The sequence below is a fragment of the Zeus faber genome (assembly GCF_960531495.2).
Source record: "Zeus faber genome assembly, chromosome: 21".
In the NCBI taxonomy this organism is placed as follows: domain Eukaryota; kingdom Metazoa; phylum Chordata; class Actinopteri; order Zeiformes; family Zeidae; genus Zeus; species Zeus faber.
This window is the reverse complement of record NC_137208.1, coordinates 13,108,001-13,120,235: the sequence shown is the minus strand read 5'-3', so window position 1 is coordinate 13,120,235 and position 12,235 is coordinate 13,108,001. Positions and strand designations below refer to the sequence as shown.

The 12,235-nt window shown below is 49.2% G+C and overlaps 1 protein-coding gene across 1 annotated transcript in view; it reads left to right on the top strand.

Annotated features, from left to right (window-relative positions):
• plxna4 (plexin A4) overlaps positions 1-11,304 on the top strand; it is a gene marked incomplete at its 5' end in the record, with an annotated part of 241,120 nt that extends 229,816 nt beyond the window's left edge. The window contains 4 exons of the mRNA XM_080022616.1: positions 1,286-1,455; positions 6,637-6,849; positions 10,768-10,918; positions 11,165-11,304. Of these exons, the coding sequence (XP_079878742.1) occupies positions 1,286-1,455; positions 6,637-6,849; positions 10,768-10,918; positions 11,165-11,260 (630 nt within the window). The 3' untranslated portion in view covers positions 11,261-11,304. The remainder of the gene's footprint in view (positions 1-1,285; positions 1,456-6,636; positions 6,850-10,767; positions 10,919-11,164) is intronic.
• Between the last annotated feature and the right edge of the window lie 931 nt (positions 11,305-12,235).

Here is a 12,235-nt window from a genome sequence, read left to right as displayed (position 1 = left end):
ACACACATCCAGCCCCGTGTGCTGTAGCCTCCTCCATCGCGTTTCCGGTTTTCGAACAAGCCGACCCCTCAGGAATCACAGTCATAAATTTCAGACTTATGGGATTCTCCGCCCCGCCTCCTTTTCACACACACACACACACACACACACACACACACACACACACACACACACACACACACACACACACACACACACACACACACACACACACACACACACACACACACTGCCACCCATCTCTTGTCTGCCTGATTTGGTCGCCCAAATGGGATTTATTTTTTATTCCTCATTCGCCGAGGTCCGTGCACACCCCATCTGCCGCGCTCAACAACCTTTTTCTCCCCGCGATAAGGAACCTCTATCGTTTCATTTCATTTGCATCCCTCCCTCTCGCCTCGGCTCGCACACGTTCCCGTGCATCCCGTCAGCTCATTCGTTACAAGAGGATTAGATTCTCGCTCTCTCCCTCCCTCCCTCCCTCCCTCCCTCTATCTATCTCTTTCTGTCTTCCCTCTCCTCGTCCTCCTCCTTAAAGTCGACAACATTAAATCAAATTAGGGTCAATGGTGCAGTGTGGGAGCTAATCCAGCAGCACAAAGAGGCTTAGGAGATGTGCCTCCTGTTCCTAGATATTATTAAAAGTCAGCTGTGAAATAACAATTTCCCCCATCAAAGCTGCCAGCAGATTTAGGCGCCGCTGTTGCTGATAGGAGCGAGACACGGAAATAACATTGCCGATGGTCACGCGCGTTTGCGCGATGAGCGCAAACGTACGCGCCCGTGCACTGATCACAGCGAGGCGCGTTTCATTTGCATGATAGAAGGTGCCAACCGTTTTGACTAGGCATTGGACGGGAGCCCGCTTTTTTTTTTTTTTTTTTTTTTTCTTTACCTTCGCTTTCTGGAAATGTCGACGCGTCAGTCGAATATAGAAAACGGAGCGCGTGCGACACCTGTCAATCAGGCAGGGGATCGTTTTTACCGTTATGCATTAAAAATAAGTGAGACAGAACAAATAAAAACTACCGGACTGTTAGCCGTGGCGAAGGAAACGCCGTGTTTAATTGTAGTTGTGGTACTTTTTGTAGTGCTACAAAGCCAAACCAGTACACCAGCTCCTCAGCTTGTGTTCACTGTGGACGATAAAGTCCCATTCTATTAAATTTTTTTTATAAATATTCACTTTCAGCTCACTGGCGTGGCATGTAGTACCGCTGCTCTAGAAGAGCCGCCGAGTAAAAACAGTGACCGCTCTCTTTCCCGCTCTCCTCTATTTCCGCAGGGCACGCTGCAGAAGTTTGTGGACGACCTGTTCGAGACCATCTTCAGCACCGCGCACCGGGGCAGCGCCCTGCCGCTGGCCATCAAGTACATGTTCGACTTCCTGGACGAGCAGGCGGACAAACACAACATCCACGACCCACACGTCCGACACACATGGAAGAGCAACTGGTGAGAGGACGATTCCTTCCCCGGTCAGCTCCTGTGCCGCGCACGTTCTTGATTTTTACGCGCGTCCACCGTTTCTTCTGAAGTGCTGCTAAATGTGCCGGAGACACCAGAGAAAACCCTTTCCCCGTGCCAAGCTTCACCACATGCCTCTCCCATGCCGTATATTCATTAACCACAGGGGTGTGTAATCTTCATTAAAGCCAACCACCAGGGCATAATCCAAATGGTTGCCAGAGCTCCACATCTATTATCGCAACTAACCGGGCCAAAAAACCGCCTGTCGCCATGGAAATCGCCATTGTGACAAATGTGTGTTTCCGGGTAGAGGAAAAAGCCGGCCAAATTAAAAAACTACTGATTAATTTAGACCATATTGAGCATTGTTAACCCACATTAATGGGTTGTCAGGGGTTAAATAATCAACAGTGAAGCAGAATAAAAGGGGGGAGGAGAGGGAGGAAGTGAGAACGGAGGTGGAAGGAGTAAGGGAAGTGAGCTCAGTGGGAGTTAAACACACACTAATGTCTAATTAGCCTCCTGGCCTTTGCCAAAGGTCCCAGCATGCATCACTCACGCCGGGCCCAAAGGACCATGGGAATGGAAAATGGAAGTGGATCTATGCAGAGGGACAGAAAGGGGGGGGAACTGTGCGAAGGAAAACTGATGCGGGCAAATCGACCAAGTTAAGGAAGGCTGTTTGCGCTGGAGGACTAATTTTTATTAATAACAGTGTTTTCATTGTTGACTGTTTGCGGTGTTCGGTGTTTGAAGGGCTCGGTGGATAGCTCCGACATTAGTTTTAATGGAATGGGCTCTTGAGTGCTGTGATGAATAGCAATTAATCATAACATTGGGTTACATGTGGCAGTGCACGCCGATGTACATTAGTTGTGCATGAGCACACGGTGGCCACTTTCCACTTTACACCACAGACCGTGGAGGAAAATGAACCTAGCGACGTCGCCCGTTTTTTTTGTTTCTGAAGAGGCGAATTGAAGCCTCTGGGCTTAATTGGCAGGAATCGGGGGCCAGAACTTCCAAATTCGGGCAGCGCGAGCAATGCAAAGAAACACGCCCACCCTGCTTGAAGGCAAACGAGAGACCTGTCAATCAATGCAACGGCACCCTCAAATATACCGCTCTTTGAGCTTTAATTTGCATTTCATGGAACGGTGATGTTCAAACTCACAACCCAGTTGACACTGATTGACTGCTGAGACCTTAAAGTTTTTGGGGAAATAAACTCTGTTATTCTTGTGAGAATTTCTTCTTTTTCATTGACCTCTATTGAGTTGGGGGTTTTCTGACCTATCAGCCGTTTGCTGAACTGCAGTGTAAAGCGCTTCCGCGTCGGCTTTGACGCTCAGCCGTGATGGTTCGCCGTTGGGTTTGCGCCCGTGATCTCCTAATCATTTCAAAATCCCGCAATCCCGCCCGAAACAAAATCCCTTTTACCTTCTTATGTTAAAGACTGATAATGTCATCCCCGCCTCCCATGTGGGGCCCCCATCTCATTAAACCGCCCAAGCTCACGGCCATCTCACACACCATTAACTTCAACCCAGCACAAAAGCCAATAGCACTATATCCCCTTTTAAAGGCTTCCCTACAACCCTCTGCAGCCCTCCATTGTGGTGGTGTGCCACCTTGCTTGAGCTAGATTATCCCATGGTCAATGCACCAGCACCCATAATGCACCAGGGCCATAGCCATGAAGCGAGCGAGGAGTGGAGTTTTTCTTCTTGTGTGCCTCTAATCTTCACAGGGTCATGTGAACTAGTCATTGATCCCGTATTTCGTTTTTCTATTCTTGGAAGCTTTGTGGAAAGAACGGGCGAGGATTTGACTTACATAATTCAACGTGAGATTAAAGGTGACAGATGTGGAAGAGGCTTTGTATTATTTTTCTATTTCGAGAGAGCGGGCACTCCATTCACCTTCAGCATTACTATTTGTTTTGGATTGTGCGAAATTGGGGAGGGATGGGGAATTTGACAATGACTTTGTCACAAACAAAAGAAACAATATACAGTATACAGTTACAAGATTATATCCTGATACCTATTAAGTGTATTTATCCTATTTGCGTGGATTCCTTGGATTAAGATGATACATTAATTGAATCGGTCTTGTGTGAACACATTACAGAGCTGATTGAAGAAAAAAGAATTCTCTTCTGTTGCAGAATACCTTCTTGATACCTCCTGGGAATGATTGGACCAATAGCAAGCTCCCGGCTCAGTTTATGCGCCATATATTCTGCCGGCACTGTTGACACATTAGAAAACCAATATGTCACGCCCAGATGCCGCCATATTGCCGCACTCTTGGGTTTGCCGTATTGCCACGGCCGCTTAAAATTCCTCGAGCACGGGAAAGGAACGGAAAGCTGACATGGACTGCCCGGTTTTTTTCTATCGCCACAGAATGACGCGGACACTGTCGTTTCGAGGAAGCTCCACTCATGCCCTTCACTTGCCCTCCGCGTCATCAAGATGCTGTGTCTCCCAATGTGGTGGAAGTGTGTGTCGCTCTGCCTATGTAGATGTTCAGAGGGAGCCAGAGACTTGGAATGTCCCTTGTGTGTGTGTGTGTGTGTGTGTGTGTGTGTGTGTGTGTGTGTGTGTGTGTGTGTGTGTGTGTGTGTGTGTGTGTGTGTGTGTGTGTGTGTGTGTGTGTGTGTGTGTGTGTGTGTGTGTGTGTGTGTGTGTGTGTGTGTGGCGTGCGTGCGTGCGTGCGTGCGTGCGTGCATGCGTACGTGCGTACGTGCATGTGTGTGTGTGTGTGGATGAGTCACTGGCTCCTAGAGCACCTCCAGATGGTATCTTCTGGATTAGCAGTAGTGTGTCAACGCCTCCCTCTTATCCTCTTTCTTCTGTGTTTGGTGTGTGTGACTATGTCTGTGCCTTTGCCGTGCTCCACCGGGCAGAATTTTAATTATTAGTCTCTTGAGCAAACGCTGGCACACTCACACACACAGACACACACACACACACACACACACACACACACACACACACACACACACACACGCACACGCACACACACGCACACGTATCTTTTTATTTCTCATGCACCGGTGCTCTCTTTTTTCTTCTATGTGGAGTCGCACACCTGTCTGCCCCAATCACGCAAACCCATCGCACTTCCTTTGTTAAAGGTTTGGAAATCACGGCTGTAGCGATTTGGCGATAACAGCGCGAATGCGATAGCGGGCGAACGGGACGCGAGGACCAAGCCAAAGAAATAAGATCTTCAACCTCGCCATTAATATGAAGTTTTTAGGTCTTTCCTCTTTGGAAAGACGAGGATGGGCCAAGTTCCCGGTGAGATCTCGCCCCAGATCTTTTGTCTCATTGAGATTAAAACCTCTGTCCAAATGAGATGTAAATGTGCACATAATATGGAAAACCTCGCTATGAAGTGAAAAGGCAATTGTGTTCGACTAGATTTGCTTCCGTATTGATGTGTCTCATCTCATCTCATCGTTCTCCAAGATAAAAATCCGGACTTCAGCGGCCACACGGCTCAGATGACGGACAATAGATTTTGTTTTATAAGAGGGAGAAGAAGTGATTTCTGAGTCAGACGCCATCGTTCCTGGAGGACGGGACCCGCCCTCGATCGCAGGGAGCCGCTCTTAATGGCCAACCCCCACGTCGTCTCGGTTCCTCAAATCTGCTCACCGCGGGCTCGCCACAGCGGAGCCGGTCCATTCTGGGCTCCGCCGAGTGTCGCCGCGGGGGCTCACTCGGAAATACCTGGAATCACGCCAGGACCCTCGCTGTTCCCCGGCGTCCACCGTCCGAGTCAAGCCGCGCGGACCTCCGCGCGCCGGACAAGTAGGCCAGATTGTAGGCAATCACGGCAACACGGCAGCAGTGTTAAATATCCCTTTGATCCCCACACTTAATCCCTCTAGATTGTTTGGCTCGATTAATTTGGAAGTCATAATGCCGAGCCTCCCACCCCCTCTTCTCTAAATCCTCTTTTGTTAGCTCCCACATCTGAATGGCTTTGCAGAGGTTGGGGTTTGGTAAATGTAGGGTAGGATAGCAGGGAGGGAGGTAGCGTTTAAATGATTGCATTTGCCGGGCTTTATTTCTTTTAACTCACGCTTTGATGGCGCAATAAACACACACACACACACGCACGCGCACGCACACACACACGCATACACATGCGCACACACAGACAAACACATTTGCTTCCATTTGAGCTAGATAGCAGTGTCTCCACTGTTTTATTTTTGCACCATCAGCTGAAAGTACGCCGCCCGGAGAATTGCAAAGATAGTGGTGTCCAAGTAACACTCAGCTCTTTCTTAATACCAGCTGAGCCCTTTTCCTGCAGACACACACACACACACACACACACACACACACACACACACACACACACACACATTCTGGCCCCGTCCCCATTCATTCCGGCACGAACAAGCCTGGCAAATAAACAGCCTTGTATGTTTTTATTATTCTGGACAGGGCACAAAATAAGGCCCACTTGCGCAAACGAGCCAATGTGAAGCGTGTCGGTACGCTGAGGCCCCCCCCGTACACAGCTTGAAACGCTCAGAGCTGGACACTGCTTTGAAGATAAAGTCTTCATTGAATCGAGAACACGCATCAAACCGTGCACGTTGGCGGCGGCAGCGGGTCCCGTGCACCGGCCTCGTAAAGTAAATGAATGCTCGCATCCCTTCTGGCGCCCAATATAATATGCCGGTGTCCACTGCCTGGCTGACGGCGGAAAATAGGAACCCTGCATTAGGGGACTTTATCACAAAGCACTTAGGCTGGACACAGGCTGTTGTTTCACTCCCTCGATGGCTCTTGCAGGGCTATTTCTGAATTTCATTAAGATGGAAATGTACGATCCACGCACGAGCCGTTTGAATGTCAAACGAGGAACTATTAAATACAACCTATTATTATTGTTCCCACGGCTCCGGGAAATGTCACGCCGCCGCGTCCGAGAGTGTGAGTGTGCGGCGACAACACGTCAGAAAGTTTCGACGGGTCGGCCCAACTTCTCCAATGCGATTGTCCGCGTCGTTACGACTGTTGACGAGAACGGTGACTCGGCACGAGGCGCTTTTGAAACCCGTTAGTCGGGATGTCAGCCGGACCAAATCACTCGTCGTTCGTAACTCTCTGCTCTCTGTCGACCTCTTTGCAGCCTACCTCTGCGTTTTTGGGTGAACGTGATCAAGAACCCACAGTTTGTGTTCGACATCCACAAGAGCAGCATCACGGACGCCTGTCTGTCGGTGGTGGCCCAGACCTTCATGGACTCCTGCTCCACCTCGGAGCACCGCCTGGGCAAGGACTCTCCGTCCAACAAGCTGCTCTACGCCAAGGACATCCCCAGCTACAAGAGCTGGGTGGAGAGGTGAGCCCAGTGTGTGCGCGTGTGCGTGTGTGTGCGTGTGTGCGTGTGTGCGCGTGTGTGTGTGTGTGTGTGTGTGTGTGTGTGGGAACGTGCATTAGTGCGTGTACGCATTTTTCACACGTGAATGCAGGTGTCAGAAGCCGTGTATTAGCCATGTTTCATTCTTCACATACACATAATGGGGCAGTGGCATCGTGATCTATGGCCCATAAAGCACTTTCCAAATTACAACACTGGGAATGGATGGGATGGCCCAAGGCATGAGAGTCATTGGCAGAAGTGCACGTGTGTGTGTGTGTGTGTGTGTGTGTGTGTGTGTGTGTGTGTGTGTGTGTGTGTGTGTGTGTGTGTGTGTGTGTGTGTGTGTGTGTGTGTGTGTGTGTGTGTGTGTGTGTGTGTGTGTGTGTGTGTGTGTGTGAGGGAGAGGGGGAGTTCATTAGAGCAGCAGGCAGAGCTAGTATTTTTTATTTTTTTATTTTTTTTTTAATGAGAGTTTTATTAAATGTATTTGTCGGCATGGGCTGGGGAGAGGTGCTGAATAAAAGATGGCGTTCTGTGAAGTGGCTGAAAAGTATTTATGTGTTGGAGGCTGTGGAGCCAGACTGGCCTGGAAACACTTTCCACTGCTCAGAGGGATGGAACCAAATGAGCAGCTCCAGGCCAAGCGCTGTATTCATCAGTCTGTGTGTGCGTTTGTGCGCGTGTGTGTGTGTGTGTGCGTGCGTGCGTGCGTGCGTGCGTGCGTGCGCGTGTGTGTGTGTGTGTGTGCGTGCGAGCGTGCGTGTGCAGTTTCATAATGTCCACCTGTTGATTTCTGTGGGCGGGTTCTTCCTGCAGGGTAGCAGGGTGTTTTGGTTTTTTTTGCTGGTGTGTCTCTGTGAAGCAGATACTTGTGAAGAGACAGAGACAGACGGTGAATATTCATGTTTGAGAAGGAATTTGTGAATCACGGCGATGAATCATCCGATCGATGCTTAAAGTGTCACGCATGAACGACATTCGGTATCGTTTTAATGTTTTTGTTGTTTAAGATATACGTCAGTGTGACGTACTGCGCAAGATGAGGGAAAACATTCTCCATTAAATTAAATTAACTGCTATTGAAGGATGCAGGATATATTTATGTCTGGCCTGTAATAATATAAATATTTTTTTAAGCCTCTCCAATAAAACTTTATTTCCCATCGCAGTGGTCACAGGTTGCCTAAGAATGACTCGTGCCTCGTTATTTCACTTGCTCGCCCTTGTTGACCTACACGGTCGTCTTTTCGCTTTTTTTTTTTTTCTTTTCGCTCATCTGCGGCATCACCGGCAAATCGCCGGCGTCCCGGCCGCGTCGCTGCGGGTGTTTCGGAGGTTATTATAAAGCTCTATTTCAAAGTTGCGCGGGAAAATTGCATCGGTTGTTTTGGAGTTATCCCTCTGTCGCCACGGTAACTCCATCTACATGCTTATCAAAGTCGAAATGCCACCCAGAGTTCTATAACTCGGAAATTGTGTTCCCTGATGGAAAATCGGAAAGATCCAGAGGCCCTTTCATCTCCCGATTTTGAATCCCAAATTCGGTTGTGTAACAGGGGGGAAAATGGTAAATTTTTACCAAGTATGGGTCTTGGGATTTGCATCGGGGGCCATGTGGAAACATCCTTCCAAAAAGTACTTTTCAACTCCAATATAAGAGCGATGTTTTACCTTCCCAGCTTAATAAGATAAGTGTTTTATTTAATTTCAGTTTATTTAATTCCTCAAGCCAACACTTTTTCCATGTGAGGGAACAGCCACCTCATCATAAATTCCGCTGACCCGGACCCGGCGGCAGGAGCCAGCTCAGAGCTAGATTGATTAAGTTGGGCGCTTTTTGGCAGTGTGTTTTGGCTCAGGGTTCCTGTGTAACCCGTTTAAAGAGTGCAGGTTCCTACTCCGGCAAAGGCAGACCTCTTGAAATGGAACTTTGAAGGGTAGACTTATTTCTATACCCACACAATTTACAGCATCTTTTCTATGTGCGGTTAAAATGTATGATCTGGAGTCCATCTCGTAGCCCCCTTTGAGACGCATGGCAGACCTCGCGGCGCTTTCATCGAGCTGACGGGATATGTCAATGCGCCCGTGGAAGCCGCCTGAATCGCCGACACGTTGAACCACGAGTGGACGTCCGTCCCAGGCATGCATATTCAGAGCTTCCGCTCGAAAAAGCGTTTGGGTGGATGCGCGGTGTGCCGCGAGCTTTTTTCGACCCGCCGCAGTTTGTTTAGGTTATTCATTTGGAACCCGCAAAGTGAAGCCCGCCAGTCAGATATTGACGCCTGTCTCGGATTCGGTGTGGGAGTTAACGGTCCCCAGACAATGACATATTCATCAGAGCTGTCACGGTGCAATTTGTTGTCTCGAAAAACAGAAAGAAAGTTAAAGAGGCAAGAAAAAAAAAAAAAAAAGCCCATGCCGTGTTATCGTGAGATTGTGCTTATACTTGCATGAGACAATCTTCCTCACCTCAGGGGTGAGCCGTGACTCGGTGGAATTCTCGAGGAGGTGGGTTTGATGTTTCCCCGTCTGAGAAATAAAGACCGTCTTTCCACCGCGGGGTGAATATTAAACAGGCAGTCCAACAAAAAGCAGACAGTTTTGTCCGGCGGTCAACGTGTTTTGAATTTGAAAAAAACACTGACGGTTTGAAGGAACCAGACTCTCAGATCATACTCGAACACTTGAATGGATGCAGGAACCCGTAACCTGAATAAAATAACCAGCGCTTATCAATTTGAGACTCGGCTACATTGTTTTAAAAATGAAAAGTCCGGTTTGCTTCACATAAACCTTGTAAATCCAAATGGGTTTGATTTACTTTTGATATTTAAGTACATTTAAAACCAGGTACTTTACTCAAGCACTATTTTAATGGGCGACTTTAACTTTTACCTAAGTCGTACTCCAGTAAGGTGTCGTTACTTGTACGTGAGTATTGGCGTTTGGGCACCTTTTCCCACCGCTCGGCAGTAACATGCCTACACGATGAACACACATTTGAGAACAGAAGCTCTGCATTGGTCAGCTCGGTTAGTCATACAAGCAATAATCCACGGTTTAGTAATATCTCTTGGTTTAACGTAATTATTTCACAAAAAAAAACAAAACAAAAACAAAAAAAAACAACCCAACCAAAGGGTTGTGACCTTAAAATGTCTCGATGCACTTTGCATAAACCCCCTCAACAAAGCACACCTGTTATCTGCTCTAACAATCCCCTGCTAGGAACTCCCTACCCATGCCCTGCAGTACTGAACAGGTGTTGAGGTGTGTGTGTGTGTGTGTGTGTGTGTGTGCGTGCGTGCGTGCGTGCGTGCGCGTGTGTGTGTGCGTGCGTGTGCGTGTGTGTGCGCACGCGTGTGTGCACGCGGGCATGACCTCTCCATGCAAAGGCTATAAGCACCCACCCACCTGCCTCTTCCTTCGCGCTTTCGAGAGTTTTCCTGGCACGGACCCACTCGTGCAGGATCATCCAGATGAGTTCGGGGCCTGTCTTGGAACAGTTGGTTCCACTAGAATCTAATATGTAAATACCCCCGCTTTAATTAAAGATGTCGATGGGGGCGACGCAGCTGCCGCCGACACTGAGTGATTGCCGTTACCCGACGGATACCGGGATGTTTGTGTGCACAGGAGTGTGTTGTCTGCGTAAGCCGCCAGTTTGCGCCCACACGGGCACCGCACCAGCAATATTCTCAGCCGCGGGTTCGACGCCGGTGTAAGCGTCCTCTGACTGTTTGTAACTCGCCTGTGGAGAGCGCCAGATGTTCATTGTGAATTCTAGCAATATTTTATCATTTGTCTATCGCTTTCTTCTTTATTCACCCTTTTTTTGAGCTTTTAATGATCGTCCCTTTTCCCCTTCGCCTTTTTTCTTTCCTCCCCATACAGGTACTACTCGGACATCGGTAAGATGCCGGCAATCAGCGACCAGGACATGAACGCCTACCTGGCCGAGCAGTCTCGGATGCACATGAACGAGTTCAACACCATGAGCTCCCTCAGCGAGATTTACTCCTACATCGGCAAATACGCCGAGGAGGTACGACCAGGCCGCCATGGCAAAGGCCAATCGAAGTATATATTTGAAGAGCAGGGTTTATGACTTGTGATGCTTCAATCAATTTCTAATTTTCGAGTAAATTCCTCGTAATTTGTTGGCGGAATTGCTGTTGAGCTTGTCGGGAAGGTCTACGCGCCGGGTGTTTAAATGAATAGATACGATATTTTTTCGGCTGCTTTGCGATCCGTTCACCCAAACGACGGCCCCCCTCTGTCTGCCTCTCAGATCGTGTGCGCGCTGGAGCAGGACGACGGCGCCAGGAAACAGCGGCTGTCCTTCAAGCTGGAGCAGGTGGTGGCCTTCATGAGCCTGGAGAGCTGAGGACCGCACTTCCCAGGGCGCACTGGGAAGAAGAAGAGACCCCGTCCGAAAAAACAAACCGAGCCGTGCCTGAGCGAAGACCTGTCCTCATCTTATCTCATCGCGTGACTTCCTCCCTCCTCCCTCCTCCTCCTCCTCCTCCTCCCTCCTCCTCCTCCTCCTCCTCCTTCTTCCTCCTTCTCAAAGATGACGACTTCGTCCGTGAAACATTTTTTTCTTCTGCTTCCTCTTCCACCCGACGAGCGTTTTGGTTTTTCCTCATCCGCTCTGCTGCATAGACTAGTTGACCCGAGGGGTGGTGGTGACGGTGGTGGTGACGGTGGTGGTGGCGGTGGTGGTGGTGGTGGTGGGCGGTGGGGGGTCGCTTTCTCCCGCCATGCGACGTGGGAGAGCCCCTCCTGTAGAGCTCCAAGGGGGGAGGGATCGTTGGAAAGATGGCCATATTGGCACGCTTTAACCTCCTCCCCCGATCCGAGGGAGCGAGTGAGCGCGCACGCGAGAGAGAGGGAGTGAGAGAGAGAGAGAGAGAGAGAGAGAAACAAACATTTTTGTGTTGCCTTCAAGAATTTAAACTGTTAGATCAAGTCTTTTAAAACCCGCGACGTCGGGTGACCATTTTGTTGGGAACTTTTCTTTTGGAAAGAATAGAATAGTTAAAACCATCCCTGGAGTCCAGCTTAATGTCGTTGCTGTAATCCAATGTACGGAAAATCAAAAAAAAGGAAACGTTGAAATACGTGAGGCCTGCGAGCCAAAAGGGAAGAAAGGGGCGCATTGCAAGCGTACATATCTGCGGAACTCGGCGAACCCGGGACCACCCCCTGCGTTCCGTCGATGTAGCTGGGGCTTTGTTTTAAGGGACGGACTGACGCGGCGAGGGGGGAGGTCCCGTTCAAACCCTCGAGATGAAATTGCGATTGCCGCCGAAACCTTGTCAAACCAGAGCTTCCCCACCCTCCCGCCCGTTATAGCGCT